Consider the following 20,157-nt stretch of genomic DNA (forward strand, 5'->3'; position numbering starts at 1 on the left):
TAACATAAAAAATGTGTGTAAATTCAATCTATTTATACTCAAAGAATAATCAATTAAATCAAATTATTTGATGAAAATATATATCACATTACTATTAAAAATCTAATAATTTTGACATGTTTTACTAGGTGGGTAACAAAATACTTTAAAAAATGTATTTTAAAGCAATGTGAAAATACACAAAAATCATATTATATATTAGTGCATTTGTATGTTCATTGCTTTTGAACAAAAAGTTAAAACTAATATTAAAAATAACACAAGAAAAACAATGATTTATTTTATGCCTTAACACATTCACAGCTTTACATTAGAATATATTTGAAAATAAATAAATTTTTAAAAATACTGAATATTTATTTTTAATCATACACATTTTAATATTTTTTAATTGTTTATTATTTAAACATTATTTTAAATGTGAAATCAAGTACTTAATGATTTTTATTTTAGAACAAGTCAAATTATGTCAGGTAATAATTTATAAGATTTTGAGCAACTAAATAAAAACAATTAAAAAATTAATTTTCTGATTTTATAAGACTGTAACAGTAGTAAAAATATTATGCTTTTCAACAAAATGTAATATATGCATAAATATAACTAAACTATAACAAATGTATTTATTTTTAATATTCTTTGATTAAATGTTAAATATTAACTGTGTTTTGATCAACTTTTAATTAAAGAAATTTCATATTTATTTTAGAATGTATCTATAAAATTACTGTGTTCATTATAAAGTAGGCATATAAATAATATCAAAATTATAACTTTACTTGTGGATCACAGAATGTTCAAAATTCAGAAAAAACATACAATATATTAGAAAAGGAATTAAATTAAATTATCAATAATAGCTGGTTTATTGACAACAATAGATTAAAATGTTTTTGTATCATGTAGAATAAAAATAAATATCTATAAAAAATATATATATATGTATATGTTGTACTAGGATTAATGAATAATGAGTAACATTTAGATATACATATTATATTGTACTTAGTTTATTCAATATCAGTAGTGCTCCTTAGTTAAAATTTCTTAAGAGGTATGAACATTTAATACATTTTATAGCTTATATCAGTGCAGCGGAATGCTATATTATGTACTACTATACAATTTATTGGAAATTATTTGCCGCAAATATTTATCTTTCTTGGTTTTGTATAATTAATATTTTCAATACTTGTTTTTCAAGCATTGATGCAGTCTAAGATAATTTAGAATAACTAGGCGGTGAGAACTTTTTCCTTAAGAATTTTAAAATATATAAAGGTAAACAACTGACTAATGTGATAACAGTGACTTTCCAAAGGAATGATTCGGTTTGTATGAAATGCGAGTCTGAAAAACCATAATATTATTTAAGGAAATAATAATTAAAAAATAACCCTTTTTCTTACCAAAGTAGTCTTTGAGTAATATTAATGATAGTATATAAATAGCTAAGCTAAACAGCTCAGCTAATAACATCAGATAATGCCATGTTCGTACTGTCAGGGCAACCATAATAAGTTCTGTTAGTATTAAGGCGGTGAAACTAATTGCAACAATATGAATAAACTCATCTTCAAATAAGAACAATGCTCCATACATGATAACACCACCTAAACAAGTTGTGTAAGTTTTTCCTGCAAAACTGTACAATATAAACAATAAATTTTCTAAAATTACCTTGATAAATACTGATCAACACCCAGATAAAGAAAGTTTTGTATGATAAAGACCTTCCTTTACTTAATTCTTTATAAAGTTCAGGATAGGTTAAAGCTATTTTGGCTAGTACATCCTTATCAAGTACTAATGAAAAAACTGGGAACATAGTGTATATTGTTGCATACCTAAAAAAATAAACTAAACAATTAAAACATATTGAAAAAATTATGATTATATTTGTTTGTAAATATGAAAACATATTTAACTAATTAATAAAATAAACTACTTAATAGTAAAATATTTTTTTCTCCATTGAAAAATAAAGTACCAAGTCTTTGTTTTAGTTAAATCTTTACAACAATAATGAAATATTGAATTATAACTATATCAACAAACATTAAAAAAAATAAGACTATAGTCTTACTATTTTGTAAAACAAAATACTCATTTAAAACAACACTATACACATTTTTTGTCAAAATTTAAAAAGAAATATGAAAAAATAAATTGAATACTCTTATATAGTGTATATATAAAATATACACTTCTCTTAAGTACAAACTTTTAACTTCATTTTAATCCTTCCTGATATAAAGTTCTCTACATTTTTAACTGTATCATTAATATTTGTCTTAAAATATTATTAAACTTAAACATACTAAAATAAATTTATCAGTTGAATAAACTATTATTGCATTAGCTAAATATTTGTTTTATTGTTTTTTTTAAAGGCTTTTATGTTTAAGGTAACACAATATGTGTCAATTATTTTATAATTTCAAAAACATACCCTATCATGAGGAATCCTTGATATAAGGTGACAGAAGAGAAATAAAATACAGCTGAAAATATTGCTTGCATTGTAGATATAATAAGACCTCTATGAATAACAAATTGACTTAGTGAGGCTGAACGCTTATAACTGTATCGACCATGTACCATAAGTAATCTTGCTAAATGTGAAAACTGAGGAACTGAAAAATCAGCAGCTAGTGATGCTTGACGACCTTCTACACCAGCAATACCAATACCTAATTGAATAACAATTTATTAATGTAAGTTATAGAATATTAGTAAAACCACGAATCTTTCATTTACCAGTATCAGCGGCTTGAATCATTGATACATCATTTCCCCCATCACCAACAGCTGCTGTTCTTTTACCAGTATGTGCTTTAATAAGGGTAACAATTTGTGCTTTTTGAGTAGGTGAACATCTACAGCATATGACAGCTGGACTACGACATGCAACATCTAATAACTCTGTTTGATAGTATTGAAGACATATCTAAAAATAACAATTATTTTTAAATTAAGAAAAATCGAAATATTAAGTAATACTTATTACCTCAAGAGAATCTCCAGTAATAACAAGTGCACAATCTTGTTTTTTTCTAAAAGCGTTTAGTTGTTGATGGGCTTCAGTTCTAGTGTGAACAGGTGCAAAAATAAATAATTCTTGTGTTCGGGACACAAGCCGGGAACTTTTTGCAATACAAGTAGCTGTTTCTTGTTTGTCACCAGTTAACATCCATATCTAATTAATATAATTGTAATAAAGTATATGTTTCGAATTGAAATACAAGAACTAAAAATTAACTACTGGTATAAACATAAAAATACTTTTATTCCTGCATTTCCTAATAGTTCCAATGTCCTTCGTACATTCACTTGAAGTTTATCTTCAACACCAGTAACACATAATAATTCCATTTCGCGTTCCAAAGTGTCTACAACATTACTTACCCGTTGTGTTCTTCCAGTAACGGCTAATCTTGCAGAGTTAAGGCGAGACTAAATAAGAAACAATATAATTTAAAAATATCACAAAAGAATAACCTAATAATTAGTTAGTAAAGAAGTTCATGACTACTTCTTACTTCAAATTCAACATATTGTTCTTCAGTAAGACTCTTTTTTGCTACTACTAATGTTCGCAAACCTTCTCGTGCCATGTTACCACATTCTTCTTCCAGCCAGTCTGTATATTGTACAATAGATGACATAACTACATCAGCTCCCTTCAAATAAAATGTGATTTCACCAGAAGATATATCTTTAACTATTATACCCATACGCTTAGATTCTGAAGTGAATGGAAACATTTGAAGTATAGTATATGTAAGTACATCTTCAGTTGATGTTCTTAACTGGAGTGATGTTAGATCTCTTTTAATAACAGCTAGTCCTACATCTTCAGTCCATTTTACTAATGCAATCTAATTTTTTTTTTAATTAATTAAAATTCTAGAAATTTAACTGAAATAAATATCTCATATTAAATAAAGTTTGTCATACCTCATCAGGACTAGATGCTTGATAAGTACATTGTGAACGAGGGAGAAGACCTTCTCGTATGTAATGTTGGTCTGCTTCTGATCTAAGTTCTACTGGACTATCAGTACTGTAAAATTTTTTTTAAAAATTATAAGAAAAAAAATATTTTAAGGATAATCATTTCTTGAAAGGTAAATTACATATTTCCATGAACATTATTTTCAATAACAGGAGTGACATTATGACATAAAGCAATAGCTTTGACAGCATCATGAAGACGAGATTGTTCTGATCTTCTAATTTTAAATGATGTAGATCCTTGAGATAAATTTCTATTGTGAGTTGGTTCAACTGCCCCACAAAATGTCATCTTTAGCTGATCAGCCACCTAAAAAAAAAGGTTAAGCATAATTAGGACCTACTGTACATGCAATGAGGCATAGAAACTAGAACAGATTGATATCTGAAAGTGATAAAAAGTGTTATAAAATACTTTAGTTAGGGATCACTTCACTGGAAGTGTAAATTCTATTTATGTTGTATTTGAACGTATGTATATATACATTAATTAATATACTTATGTATTCATTAATTGTAGATTTATAAAAAAAATTTAATTGTATCGATTAAGATTAAATTAATTAATTTACAATATTCACTAAAATTATTGGAATCATTGTCATTTTGTAAAATTTATTGAACAAAAATATTTCGTCATCATTATCAGTGTTTCTTGATTTTTACAACCATGATGACCACTTTGTGGATTTTACATTCATTAACAACTCTAACTATATACGCAATTATATAGAAACCATATTTTGGTAATCTTAAATAATTAATTCTGCATCAGCTTATATGCTCCCAATCTATGGATCTGACCACACGATTACTACTACAACCTTTCCTTCACTTTCAATAGAAATTAAAAAAAACCGCCAGAAAACCAAGGAAGAAATTGACATTATTTCATATATCTAAAATTCCTATAAAAGTAGCGCTTGAACAGAAAAAAAAGGAACAAGAAGGAAAAACATTCACCATCAGTTATCACATTTACCAATTACCAGTGTGATTACTACATTTAAAGTACCTATTAATATTATTTTTCAAACTTATTATTCTTTTATATTAACAAAGACAAACAATTTTATGAAGTTTTTGTTTAAAATAGGTTTTTTTTATGATTACTTAAATGTTACGATGTTATGATATTTAATGGTTTATGTTGATAAAAAGTTATCAGTTATTTTTATGATTAATACTTATTTATAATAATATATTTATAATTTTCAAGAAAACTCATATTTTGCCCCTAAGAAGATGCGAGAGGTAATTGAAAAAAATTGTAGTGATAGGCTAATATATAGAAGTAGTTCTTATGCAACTCTATAATTTTAAATCTATTCTCAGAAATCAGGAAAAATTGTAGATGCTTAACCTTGCCATCTTTTCCCTCCTTACTCTTCTCTAAAAATTATATTTTTAACTACAGTTACTCCATGAATGTAAGTTTATAAAACTAATATTTATTATAATATTGGATTAAATAAACTACAACCACAAAAACAAAAAATTATTTTAAAATAGTGTATTTTATTTATAATGAAAGAAAAGTATTTAAATTAATGAGTTTTTACCTGATCAAAAGATTCTGCACCATAAGATACCGTTCCCAAGTGCAGTCTTTTGAACACCATTGAATTTTGTGTTAAAGTGCCAGTTTTGTCTGAAAATAAGTATGATATCCGTCCTAGTTCTTCGGGAATTGTTGTACACCTAACTACAGTATCTGGCATTTCCTCATCTCTTTGCATTGACCAAGAATAAAAGGCTTTACCCATATCAAGATTCACTCTTAAACTAAAGAAATAATGGCATCTTAATACTTTTATATCCATTAGCATAATGAAAAGTATGAACCATTAAACTAACCTGATTGGTATGATATATGAAAAAAGTAAAACAAATCTAAACATATAACGGTACCAAGGACCACTGAAGCCTTTTAAACACATCATTACAAATGCAAGTCCAACGACAGCACAAAATAATAACTGTAAAATTAAATTATTATTGTAAAAAATTAATTATAACCTGCAAAAATAGAAATAATTACTTTAGTCAACTGATTAATTTCAATATCCAGCAAACCAACTTTACTACGAGGCTGTGAATTGTTCATCACTGATCTAGTTTCTGCACCAGTGTACACCACAGCACCTAATGCTGAGCCATTAGCTACAACACAATTTGCCCATAGTGTATTTTCCACATCAAGACTTACTTCTTCACCATTATCTTGCTACAAATAAATTTAAATTATATGAAGGGAGAATTGACCTAATTTTTAGCTTCGATGCGAAGCTGAGAAGGTATTGGTTTTACTAAGATGTGTTTTTTTTTTTTGTGTGTCTGTTACCACTTTTTCTCAGCTCTCACTGAACGGATTTCTTTCAACGATACGTCAAAATATCACAAATCGTATCTAGTACAAGACATTACCCTCAAAAATTGAANGTATCTAGTCGAAGACATTACCCTTCAAAATTGAAAAAATTTCCCTCGTTCCCCGTAAATGGGGGAAACCTCCAAAAAAATTACAAATTTAAAAATCGCTAATTTTCGAAATTTTTTCAATTTCTTCTACTAAAAACTGCTGTAACTTTTTCAAAAATGAATATATTAATATAATTTTTTTTTTTATAGATGCTTGATGTCTTTACCTATCATTTAGTATATTTTTTTTGTAAATCTGACACTTAACCTGCCCACAGGGGGGGATATAAAATGACAACTTTTTCACAAAAAATTAACTTTTTCAACTTAACTTTTGAAAATGTTCCGGAAGGTCTGACACTTTTATATATATCTTAAATTAAAGCTAATGTAATGTACTTTATTATGGAAAAAAAAAATTTGACCTCTGGACTTGTCTTCGTGGTGAAAATGGCTACCAAATGCTATTATTGTGTGAAAATTCTCGATTTTATTTTTTACATTTTTAACTTTATAATGATATAACTTATTGAAAAGTGTATAGATCAACACAATTTTTTTATGAGAAATAATATTTTTTAATAATCCCTTTTTCATTCAGGATATTAATAAGAAAATAGCAGATCATGTAGCTTTTGGAATAATCCACCAATTTTATAAAATTAAACGCTATCTAAAGATTTGCATCGAAGCGTTTTTTTTTATAGTGATTTTAATCACTGTCAGATATCATTATACTTGATCCAACTATGCCACGTCACCACTGTGCCGCGACCCCCCTGTGCTGGGTTTTTATTTTTGACTTTCAAAAATGTAAAAATCAACTTAAATAATATTTATATTATATATTATGTTAAAAATTATAAAAACTAGAATTTTGACCAACAGACTATCAATTAAGTTTAAATAATGTCTAAAACCGCTCTGAAACCAACTTCTATCTTAATTAAGAGAGTGATTATAGACTCTTTTCCAGTGACAGCCTAACAACCTGTATAGTATTATAAATATTTTATAGTCCTTTACTTTGGAGGAGACAAAAATGACTGAGTCAAAAAGTTACAAAAATAATATTTACTCGTCTAAATGTGCCTATAAAACTATGTATATCTCTTTGAGGTTTTTCTGCAAAAATTGTAGCTGTGATATCAAAAAGACGAGCATCACAATCTAACTTTTGAGTATCTCCTATGGCAAGACGTAATTTCCAGTCAGTTTCGCCATCCATTTGATCTGTTCTCACAAAGCACGCACCGGATTTTTCAGTAGTTCTTAAAAGTACCATATCAGCGGGTACTCTTTGATCCTTTTCAACAAGTACCTTAAATTATTAAATTAATAATTAAAGTTACGTAGTAATTATTAATTATGTATACAGTATAATCTGTTTAATACAAGTCTTCTTAAATGACTATAAATAATTACCAGATCTCCCACTTTCAATTTAGATGATGAAACAAATTCAGTGCCAATATTATGATCTTTACCCCTAATTAGGCGTTTATATTTTTGTGAATTAACTTCTTCGTCTCTTTGCCACCTACGAATATCATCAACTCCTTCTCTAAATAACGTCACAGCCAAAACAAAAATCTGTAATAAAAATGGGTAAATTTTAGGAATAAAATATTTTAAAAACATTGAATATCAACTTACCAATGGTCCCCAATATGTATATAAATATCCTAATCTTAGCTCAGGAACAAACTGGCTCATAGCCATTAAGAGAAAATAAAGATTTAGGAAAAATTTAAATTGTTGATAGAGCACCTAAAATTTATTTTAAATTTTCTTATAATTTTTTTTTTAAATTTATTTGTGTATTCTTCTTACCTTGGGGAGGAATGTAATAATAGTGTATTTTTGATTTCGTATAACATTTGGTGAGTATTTTTCTATACTTTGTTTTCCAATTACTATAGTCCTTGATGTAAGTTCTTTTTTGCGAAAACATTTTTGCCAAATCCATTGACAAAATCTGTTAAAAAAATATATATTCTAAACTATCAAATATAAACAAGTACAAAAAGTTAAAACATAAAAATTTAATAATATTCTTCCAAATTAAAAATTGTATAATTAACACTTATACAACTAAAAATACTGTAATGGGTAAATAAAAAAAAAAACATATAAATAATATATTCTATTTTAAGTGTTCATGCAAGCAAAAAAAAATTAACAAATATAAATTTATATATTAAAAGCGCAAATATAAATTCATTCATAACAACCAAAAATAAAAAAAAAGTACCTTGCAAAACTACTGTTACAGTAAGCATTTAATCATAAATTATTATTTAAATTATATTGTTTGAATCTTTTCTAGTCTTATTATTATAAAATTAGGAAAATTAAAACTTTTAAGAATGAACTAGAAAAGATTTTTCCACAAAAATAAATCTTTAATCATTTTAAGTGTATGTATTTAGTAGCATGTGTTAATTTTATTAGTAAGCCCTAGGTTAGGATCACCTAACCTTGTTTTAGCATTATTAAAAATTAAAGGGTGAACAGAATATCAATAAATAACAATATTTTTTTAATTATTTCAAGGTTAATTAATTTTGCCATTAAAAAAATAAAATAGAATAATACATTAAAAACAAAAATTATGACTAAAATTTTGACCATGTTTAATAACATGTAATAGATAATGATTATGACATTAATGAAATTTCAATTAATAATTTTATGACAATTTTTATAGAGATGAATTAATAATGTACTAGTTTTTATTTAAAAAAATAATATAAATTTAATAAAAAATGTTAGTTTATATTTAAAGAGAAATTAAATAATTACCTTCTTTATTTTTAATTTATATTTTAAAAATGATATGCTCACCCTTTTTATTTAATATACTTCACAGTTTAGGATAATTGCATACCCAAGTATAGTTAATTGTGATCAGGCTTTATTATTATATTAGTAATAAATACTAAAGTGGGATCCTACCTTAATTTACTTTTTTTCTCTTCTGTCATGATTGAAAAATTATAAACAGGCAGGAGAATGTGTCACAATCTGAAATAAATAGGACACCAACTCCATGAAAATACCTCTGTGATATTTATCTAACTGCTATCTACTAATAAGGCTACATATTATTTTGTCCTATAATTTGACAATTATTATTGTAAACTGCACTAATGATTGTAGATGATTTAGTATTTATTTTCTTACATTATTAGATAAATTATACTGTTATAAGATAATATTTAGGTAATTAATTAACTGGAACCAGTAAATAAAATTCACTAAATAATACATTTTTCCAAGAAATCTTTTGGAATTATTTAATAAAAAAACAACAGATTAAAAGCAATAGCTTTTCAACTATACACCTAAGGTAAAATGTAAACAATGAATATTTAAGCTTGCCGATAAAACATTTCTAAACTATAATTTGGAAAACTTAAATATAAAGACTTCAAGGGTTCATCAATGTATAATATTTATTTATGCATGCAATTCGAGACTTTTCTATATAGTAGAAATTAATGCTATACTATAAATTATTTTAGCAGATTAGGTACATGCAAAAATCAATCAAAGGGATGAATTAAAAAGCCATTTTAATAAAACCTTATCAAAATATGAATGAAGAAAGAATTTTTTTAAATAAATGACTATCAGAAATGATATCACAAAAATTATATAAAAATACTAAGCAACAGAAAATAAAGAATTTTATAGTTTCTAAAAAATGAATATGTGTTGTATTTTTTTACAATGCAACAATTTGAAATTAAATAAAGAATATATTTAAAACAATTTTTTATCAAAATATTATAAAATCCAAATATACAAATATTGGGTTATATTTCATTTATTTTATAATAAACAATTTTAACTTTAAAGAGAGATAAGTCTATTATAAACAAAATTATGACAAAGTTAAGCTAATAATGTAATTAATGTTTAAATGTATATAAAAAAACTGAACTTTTAAAAACATAATTTAAAAAAAAAACCTACCAAACTAAATTGTGATAATTAAATTAATTAAAAATTATTCCTAAAAAATCTTAAAATTTACATAATTATTGTTTACTTAACTTGTTACCATACAGAAACAAAAAGAAATTCACAACATTAAGTCACATTTTTAGAATATTTACTACTATTGATAACTTTTAACCACACATAAGAATATAATAGCATTGATTCAATTTGATAAAAATTCATATTTACTAAGACAACAAAAGCAATTGAATAATAATAATGAAAATTTTAAGCGAAATTGGCTATATACAAATATATTACTAACATCATCCTGATCATAAAAATGACCAATGTTTTGGATATGATTTTTTTCCAATGTTTAAAAGTGACAACAAATTATAGAAAATCAGACTGTTTAGTCAACATTTATTAAAAATAAAGAAATTTAGCATTCCCATGGCATTATTTATAGTAATCATCAACTTTAATTAAAGCCTACTTATATTACGAAATAGGTTGTTAAAAATAATTGTAAGATGAATACAGCATGCCACCATTTCTAATATCATATAAATAACTTTTTTTTTTTTTACAAAAAATTCTAATTACAAAAAAAAATATATATACATATACATATACATATATATATATATATAAATAATTTTTTTAAGGATAAACTAATATAGTATTTATTTAAGAACAATTTTACAGTCAAACCCAATATACATGTTAGATTAATGGTAACATTAATTATTGTTAAATGCAATACATTAATATAAATAAGCCCAATATAGCACTTATGGTAGATAGGGTATCTGAATAATGAATATTTTATACAGCAAGTTCAAAATAAATAACTTTTAACACCCTTAAACAAATAAATTAGTTATTTTTTAGGATACTACAAAACTGTTGTATTAAATTCTAAGTTAATTTTATTTTTTCAATTTTATTCTACAAGCTTTAAAAAATAATTGAGACAATGAGAATATTGCTAAGAAGGATAATCTATATTGCCTATATGAAAACAACCATGCTTCAATAAGAAATCAGAAATAGTATAAAAATAATTTCCACTATAAAAATAAATTATAACTTATTAATTATCCCGATACCCTTATTGCAAGTGTAGTATCATGGATGCAAGTTAAAAAAAATATATATTTTTGACAATTTAGGATATACAATATTTAACAAAGATAAAATTATCCCATTTCAAAATGAAATTAACATCCATATGTGTATAAACGGTTTGACCTATATAATGATGCATTAAGCTAATAAAAAACAGGGTAATCAATGATGGACAGAAGTCTAATTAACTGATGAAACAATGCTCTAAAAAACCAATTCATGGTGCTAACCTGTTGAAAATGTTATTTTTTTCCCGAGGCTTAGTCAAAAGCGGAATGTCCTCTTTGACCGTTAATGTAGTAGTAGACGAAGATGAGTGCATTTCAACCAAACAAACACCTGCACCAGCGGGCGAATCCATAAATCAATCACATTATTGGCAATTGCGCCATAATGTCTGTATCGCATTAAATGTGTGCAAAAACAACAAACCCGATACAACCCGTTTACCTGAATCAACAAGTTGTTAATTTTATCGTACAATGACTAAATATTTAGTATAGACGCGTTATTGTAAAAAAGTAGAATCATACGCAATAACTCGAAATTCACAAAACACAAAGCGACGGACAAAACGAACTTACGGCGATATACTACATTAAATAACTGCAGACATATAGATATATAATCTACATGGACCAACTACTGAGCAGCAGTGAACAGAGCGAAAAATTAGTGGCGGAAAAGTGGGAGGCCTATCCGACTTCGTGGGCAAAACAACATAGCGGTTCGATATCACATAAATGTCAAGGTTCTTCTCATGGAAGAATCAATAATCTAAATTTTCCATGAGTTCAACGACCGTATGATAACATATTTAAACAGAATTTAAAACAAAAAAATCATTTTTAAAATCTATAACAGGCAATCTAGGTCTATAGCAACTAATCTACATGAGTAATTAAGAAACAAAAATGAATTGTACAAGATTGAAACCTAATATCATTTCTTCTTTTTATTTTAATATTCTCAAGTTATTTAATTAAAGCAAATTTAGCTTATAATTCTTTAAATAAAAACACCGAGCAAATTATATATATAATAATTTTAGCCATATAATAAATTAATTTAATAGTATAATATGATCAATAATGAAGTTAAAATTTAGTTTCTCAGTAAAACATGAATTTTTTCCTAAGGTTTATGGGGGAATTATTTATTTGAACAATAATATAATATAAAATTTCTATATTGTGAACTATCACATACACACATTAAATATAAAAGTATATATGTGGCTAAGAAACTCAATTTTGATATAGTACATCACAGTAAACCTAAACTTGTGAAAATATTAAAAGATACAAATTATTAATGCTTGGTATAACAAATAAATAAAAACAAGTGTAGATTACTAAAAAAATGGCCATCACCAATAATTAAATAATTGTATGTACAATAGTTACTTTTTAATTTATATTTTCTAATTTTATTGTAAAATATTTATGCATAATATCAAACAAATAATAATGAAATACTTAAAAAATGATAACCTTAAATTCTAATTTTATAATTAACTAAATAATATAATGTTTTTAATAATTAAAATATTGTCAAAAAAAAGAACCATAAATATAAAATAATAATTAATAGTTAATTATTTACTATTATTCATATAAAAAAATGAATGCATGAAAATTTTCAATTTGGTTTTAACATTCTATCAAAAGATAATAAGATAATGACTATAAAACGCTACATTCAAATACATTTATAGTTATAAAATATTCTAAATTATTTTATTTTATCTAAAGTAAAATAAATAATTACATGTATTAAAGATGTTAGCCAATAAAATCAACAACCCAACCAAACTAATTAGTTAAAACAGTTAAGCCAAAATAAAATAATTAAAAGTGAAAACATATCATTACCATAGTTAAAACAAATTTAACTACTTACCCACAAAATAACAATGAAGTCAGCCTTGTCCATCTACTTTTATAATAAATATTATGTTTTTTTAATGGTGTCATGTCATCACCAGATAAGAAGNTTATAATAAATATTATGTTTTTTTAATGGTGTCATGTCATCACAATCTGAGTCATCACCATCAAATTGTCTCTCTGCTTGACTCAATAATAATGGAATACTCTCAGTATGTAAACTTTTTTTTACCTGTGAAAATATTGCGAATGTTTTAATAAAACATATTTAATACAATTATTTCTATTTAATTCTTACTCGTTTCATTTAAATACAAATTTGTCAATATATTCAAAACTAAATTACACATTTTACAGATAAGTCTTAACTAAAATGCGCCAGTATATGTACATCTTAAATGTGCATTAAAACACAAGTACAAACTAATATTAATAGTTAAAATCATTTAGTATCAAATACGCAAATGAAAAAATAACCTTAGAAAAAGTTACTCATACAAAAATAACTCATAAAAAGAAGAAAGACAATTATAAAGATGACGAAAAAAAAACTTCAATTTTTCTTTATTTGATTAGTGATATCATTCGTGATAAAATTGAAGTAACATACGTTTTATTTATCGACCGGTAAAATAAAAAATCACTCCTATGTTCAATTATGTTATATTCTACAGGAAGCTTTGATAACACGATTAATTTAATCTGAGATAATACATTATTTCATGAAAAGTAGGTACTGGAGAATTCTTTTTAAACCGTACTTGTTTTGTTCCTTGTTCATTTCTTAAATTAGAATTACGTTATTTCTTTTTTTTTTATAATTAAAACCCTGCTACTATTATATTAATATTATAATTATAATATAGAATTAAAGTAGAGAATATATTTTCTGTGCATAGGCGCAATTTGAACAAAATGTTAAGAGAATTATTAAATTTCTCTCCTCCTATGTAACTGTAATGTATACAATACAGAACATATTTTTAAATTATCTAATTTTTACTTTATTGACTTGAATAGTGGCTGTTTTTTTAACGTACATATATGGATTTTAGGGTTGAATTATACGGAATAATCTTGTAAAAGGTGAAATTATGATATAATTAAAAATCATTTCTGGGTTAATTTTTTTTTTAGCTTCGATGCAAAGCTGAGAAGGTATTAATTTTACATGTTGTGTGTGTTTTTTTTTTTTTTTTATGTCTGTTACCACTTTTTCTCAGCTTTCACTGAACCGATTTCTTTCAGCGATACGTCAAAAGATCACAAATTGTATCTAGTCGAAGATATTACCCTCAAAAATTGAAAAAAATTCTCTCGTTCTCCATAAATGGTAAAAATCTAAAAAAAAATTACAAATTTAAAGATCGCTATTTTTCGACTTTTTTTCAATTTTTTTTACTTAAATCTGCCATAACATTTTAAAAAATCAATGATGAAAATGTATAACCGTATGCAATTTTTGTGTTAAAATTATTGATTTTGTATTTTATTTTATTTTAAAATATTTTACAAAAGTTTTTGAGTTAGATAACAATTTTTAAATTATTTGATTTTTATCCCATTTAAATTCAATAACTTTAATAAATATCAAGGATCTCATCACTGTAGTCCCTCCTTGTTTAAAGAAATTTCTTATTCATATTAAAGTTTTTTTACTATGTGATTTTTTATTATAGCTCTCATTTATATTTTTAGCTCTCACTTGACCAACTTTTTTTAACGATACATCGAATGATCACAACTAATACACCCAATTGAATAGATTTTTTTAATAAAATTTTGATTTTTTTTTAGTTAAAGTAAATCATTAAAATTAATTATCTTCTGAATATTTCAATTGTAGAGTACTTTTAATCACCAAAAATTACTTAGAAATGATTACTATGATTTCTATTTAAGTGATCTATTATAATAAAAATGCAAAAAAATATTGAGCTTTTCTGAAAAATATGCAATAAATAGTAATTATATAATTTCTCGACTGCATATTTATCTTAACAATATTTTTTTATTCTCATAAAATTTTCTAATTTAATAATGTAAATTTCAAACTTGAAGTTGAGTTTAATGTTATGGTAACAAATTCAACTTTTTTTTATATTATAAACTTTCAAAAAATCAACTTTAAAATCCCCAAAAAAATGATATTTTGCACTGATTATTTTTAAAATATTAAAAATTAAAATCTGTAATCATTTAAAAACGATATTTTGTATTTTTAATTATTTTTTATCGTAATAAATCATTTTTAAAGAAATATTAATAAATTCTATGTAATTATTGGCGTTTAAATAGATGATACAATTGAAATATTCAAAACTATTTTTATTATAGTTATATCCTAGTTTTTAACTAATTAATAATAATATTAGAAATTATTAGTGACGGAAAGCATATAATTGTTAATTTGAAATTTTCACCAAAAATTGAATAACAAAAGTATCTTATTTACTCTGATGAAAATGGTTTGCAAACCATTTCTTCATAATTTACAACAAATTATTATCTAAAAAGTCAGTCAGTCTCGCTCAGTCAGCCGAACAGTATACACGTATTATCAGTATTCCTAAGTTATGACTAACGCGTTTATATTAGTTTTAACTAAATTTGTGTATGTTTTTTATACCTATACAACCGTTAAAGAAAACTCAGAATTTCTGCAACGTCTTCCAGTCGTTACTCATCTATCCCTACGGAGGATAGAAATTATATTAATTTTAATTGTACATTTCGGTCAATAATAAAATTATATCTACTTTCTATCGTATTCCAAGGCGTCGTCGCACACGGTGATCTTAGGACTCTTGATTAAGATAGTGTCATGCCGACCAACGCGACTCCAAATACACATAAAACTGTTTCGCCTATTAAAATTATCAACAATAAAATTGTAAACAAAAATAGCAAAAACATGGATTCCAACCCACAAACTAATAAAATAATACCTACATCACCGTCATCGCCGTCGCCATCTGCTAATGTCATTTAAAAAACAATATTATTTACCACTCCAAACCGCTATAGTGTTTTTGCTGATACTATTGATAATGTTGAAAATATAGAGAATGATGACAATAGCAATGGCAAACACAAGTCACCAATCAGGAGCACTTGAATACCTCTGAATATACACATGTGAATGTTGAGTTACCACCCCCTATCTTCATGAAAGGAATACTAAATTTCTCAGATCTATTAAAAGAGTTTACAAAATTAATAGGCCCAAACACATTTACATGTAAATCAACATCTACGCATCTAAAGGTTCAAACCGCAAACCCGGATAATTACAAAGGATGCACTATTTACAATGACCTCCAAAAACGTCGCCAAAACCCAACCAACTCAAAATACTACAACAATAACAGCACCATTTTCAGCCCAATAAATCATCACCCAACTCCAGCAACCAACCGGACAAGCCACATCAATATCAAGCCAACAGCAAACCAGTCATTTCTTCAATTGCTAACACACAATTCCAGTCATACACAACGGTCTTTGGTAACACCACATTAATTAATACGTACTCCAGTTATCCTCCCCCTAACATTGAAAATGACCTCTCTAAATTTTTAGATGACTTTAAGCAAGTCATAAATCCTCTTCTTTCCCTTTGACTATCGTCATCTCAAGTCTTTTAAATAATAAACATGACAAATAATCCAAACATACATAACTCACTACTCATCCTTTCATGGAACATAAATGATATTTTTAACCATAAAAATGAACTTTTAAACCTACTCCTTGACAAAAAAATCGATATAGCCTTAATCTCTGAAACCCATTTCACTAGTCGAAAAAAATTCTCAATTCTTGGTTACAAAACAATAAATACAAACCTTCCGGATAACTCCGCTCACGGTGGTGCAGCTGTTATAATTAAAATCACTATACAATTTTATCAATATATCCAATTTAATGAACATTTTTTACAGTCTGCTGCCATAAAAATAACACTAAATCATGTGCCCACTAGAATTGCAGCTGTATACTGTCCTCCTAAGCACTCGGTCTCTCCGTCAAATTTCAATAGTTATTTTTCTACTCTAGGCCACAGTTTCATCATAGGTGGTAATTTAAATGCCAAAAATTTATAATGGGGTTATCTTTCTAACAAACAAAGAGGAAATTCTTTACTCCAAGTCATAAATAATAGAAAATCTACTAGATCCATGTTTAGACCACTCACCAGTTTTATTAAAACTTGAAACCTCAGTACCCCATAGTTTAAAAAACCCCTCTCTTACAAATGGTAATATGAATTGGCCTAAGTTTCAAAATATTTTAAATAGTAACATTAATCTCAATGTAAGTCTAAAATCTCCTGATGAAATAATTCTGGCAGCGGTCGCGGCTTCCATCTGATAAACAATACTATAATAATCTGTCAACGCGTTTCAAATGCCTATTAAAAGAACTATGTTCTAATTCCTTTATTAAACATACTGTTTCTCTCTCAATTAAAAACGGTTCATTGTGGAGAACAACAAGAAGTATGCTGAGTTTCCACTCAGCAGTTCCCCCCTCTTAAAAAAGAGGATGGAACCTGGGCTATCTATAACCACGAATAAACAGACATTTTTCGTGAACATTTCTCTAAAGTTTTCCTACCCCATCACGATCTCCCAATCCCCCATCTCTAAAAAATATTGAAAAATCTTTGGAATCCCCTATACCTATGATATTACCTCCTAAACACTTTTCACCTGGAGAAGTTCGCAACTGTATAAATACATTTACTTTAAAAAAATCACCCTGATACAACCTAATTACTGCAGAAGTAGCCAGTCAGTTGCCAAAAAAAGCAATACTTTCTTTTAACATTCTTAGTAAATAGTATACTGCGTCTGACTTACTTTTTAGCTCAGTAAAAGTTTTCGGTAATTATCTTGATACCAAAACCAAATAAATCATTAAATGATCCCACCTCGTACAGACCCATAAGTCTACTTCTCTTCTTTTCTAAAGTATGTGAAAAACTTATTCTAAAGCGTATTATTCCAATAATAAAAGAAAAAAACATATTACTAGACAACCAATTCGGGTTCCGTGAACGTCACTTGACAATCCACCAGACGCACCGTTTAACCGATCTTATATCTCTTAGACTAGAGAAAAAATTGTACTGTACAACAGTGTTCTTAGATGTTTATCAGGCATTTAATCGGGTTTGGTACTCAGGTCTCTTGATTAAATTTCGTAATATCCTACCACCCTCTAGTAGTATAATAATGTATGGCAGCCATACCCCTCTGCCTTACATACCCCTCCCGCCCTAGTAGGGTGAGGGGGAAGGGGAGGGGAATGGAGCAAACCCCTTGTATTCTAATCCGATGCAACCCAACGTACACTAGTCCGATGAAACCCAACCTACACTAGTCCGATGAAATCCAACTCACACTTTGCACATGTGCTGCCATCTGGCGGACGGCACCCGCCCTGAAACCCAACACACACACAATTCGATCGCGCGTCCACGTAATCGTGTTTTCAAAACAATACAAAAATTGATCTCTTTACAACACTGTTCTATTAATCGTTGATTATAAGATGATGGTAGTGGGCAGCTCATCTTGAGACGCCTAATGTTGATGGGTCGCCAATTTTTTATATTGCCGAATGAGAGAGAATGTACGCTGACGGTTATACACTATTCACTCGCGCACACACTCTCTCCAACCACACACACACAATTCGATCGCGCGTCCACGTAATCGTGTTTTCAAAACAATACAAAAATTGATCTCTTTACAACACTGTTCTATTAATCGTTGATTATAAGATGATGGTAGTGGGCTGCTCATCTTGAGACGCCTAATGTTGATGGGTCGTCAATTTTTTATATTGCCGAATGAGAGAGAATGTACGCTGACGGTTATACACTATTCACTCGCGCACACACTCTCTCCAACCACACACACACAATTATGTGTGTAAAATATACTTATAAGCAATAATGTGTAACGAGATTAATGACCAATTGTAAATACTCATTATATCAATTTATTGATGGGAGGTTATGAAAAAATTTAAATACATTTGTCATAAAAACTACAGATTTATTTACACATTTTAACTAAATATACGTTATTTAAATAGCTGTGCATCGCAATAGCGACATTCTAATAGCCGTGGATAATTTAAAATTAAATAGTACTTGCAATTTGCGTTTATGCATATATTATCTCGGATCGGTTTAATAATAGATGTATCACTTGTAGCTTCATTTACACAAGCGCATATATTATAGTCATATTCATTATTATTACACATAACTAAATTTANGCCCGCTGGGCCGCACGTTCAATGTGCGGCCCGAACATCAACCTGTCGTCGATGAGCAGGCCCAGATAGCTCATGGTCCGCTTCAGCGGGACATCAGTCCCCAGTACGGTGAGCCTAGGAGGAACGTACTTGTACTTTCGCGTGAACAAAACCGCTTCGGTTTTGTCCAGCGCTAGGCACAAGCCGGTCCCCTCCTGCTGGATCCAGTCAGTGACGGCGCACAGCGCACCGTTTGCCCGGAATCCAGCCTCCTCCGCCGAAGTGCCTTCCGCCACCACGAGCGTGTCGTCTGCGTAGCAGATGACACGTGTGCCCCGTGGCAGCGGAACGCGGAACAATGCGTTGAACGCGATGTTCCACAGCAAGGGCCCGAGAACCGAACCTTGCGGGACACCTCCCGTCACGGTTTTGGTTCTGGGCCCTGCGGCACTCGCATACTCGATGACCCGGTCGT

At 27.6% G+C, this 20,157-nt stretch overlaps 1 protein-coding gene across 6 annotated transcripts; it reads right to left on the bottom strand.

Moving 5' to 3' along the window:
* Positions 1 to 16,088, bottom strand: LOC126908057 (probable phospholipid-transporting ATPase IIB). Of its 6 annotated transcripts, none has more exons than XM_050689918.1 (20): positions 16,039 to 16,088; positions 13,559 to 13,641; positions 13,423 to 13,515; positions 8,272 to 8,416; positions 8,095 to 8,208; positions 7,864 to 8,031; positions 7,517 to 7,759; positions 6,059 to 6,244; positions 5,875 to 5,996; positions 5,580 to 5,802; positions 4,140 to 4,327; positions 3,961 to 4,066; positions 3,543 to 3,881; positions 3,286 to 3,456; positions 3,011 to 3,199; positions 2,761 to 2,950; positions 2,453 to 2,693; positions 1,681 to 1,847; positions 1,410 to 1,613; positions 1 to 1,350 (listed from the first exon to the last, which is right to left on the bottom strand). In XM_050689918.1, the coding sequence occupies exons 3-20, from the start codon at positions 13,494 to 13,496 to the stop codon at positions 1,217 to 1,219; spliced, it is 3,204 nt and encodes a 1,067-aa protein (XP_050545875.1). In that variant the 5' UTR covers positions 13,497 to 13,515; positions 13,559 to 13,641; positions 16,039 to 16,088; the 3' UTR covers positions 1 to 1,216. The 6 variants fall into 6 exon arrangements, with proteins under 6 accessions (XP_050545875.1, XP_050545864.1, XP_050545892.1 ...); XM_050689907.1 differs by lacking the exon at positions 16,039 to 16,088 and adding an exon at positions 13,708 to 13,903; XM_050689935.1 differs by lacking the exons at positions 13,559 to 13,641; positions 16,039 to 16,088 and adding an exon at positions 9,397 to 9,465.
* Between the last annotated feature and the right edge of the window lie 4,069 nt (positions 16,089 to 20,157).

The sequence above is a fragment of the Daktulosphaira vitifoliae genome, unplaced genomic scaffold (genome assembly GCF_025091365.1).
Source record: "Daktulosphaira vitifoliae isolate Bord-2020 unplaced genomic scaffold, ASM2509136v1 Scaffold_1, whole genome shotgun sequence".
In the NCBI taxonomy this organism is placed as follows: domain Eukaryota; kingdom Metazoa; phylum Arthropoda; class Insecta; order Hemiptera; family Phylloxeridae; genus Daktulosphaira; species Daktulosphaira vitifoliae.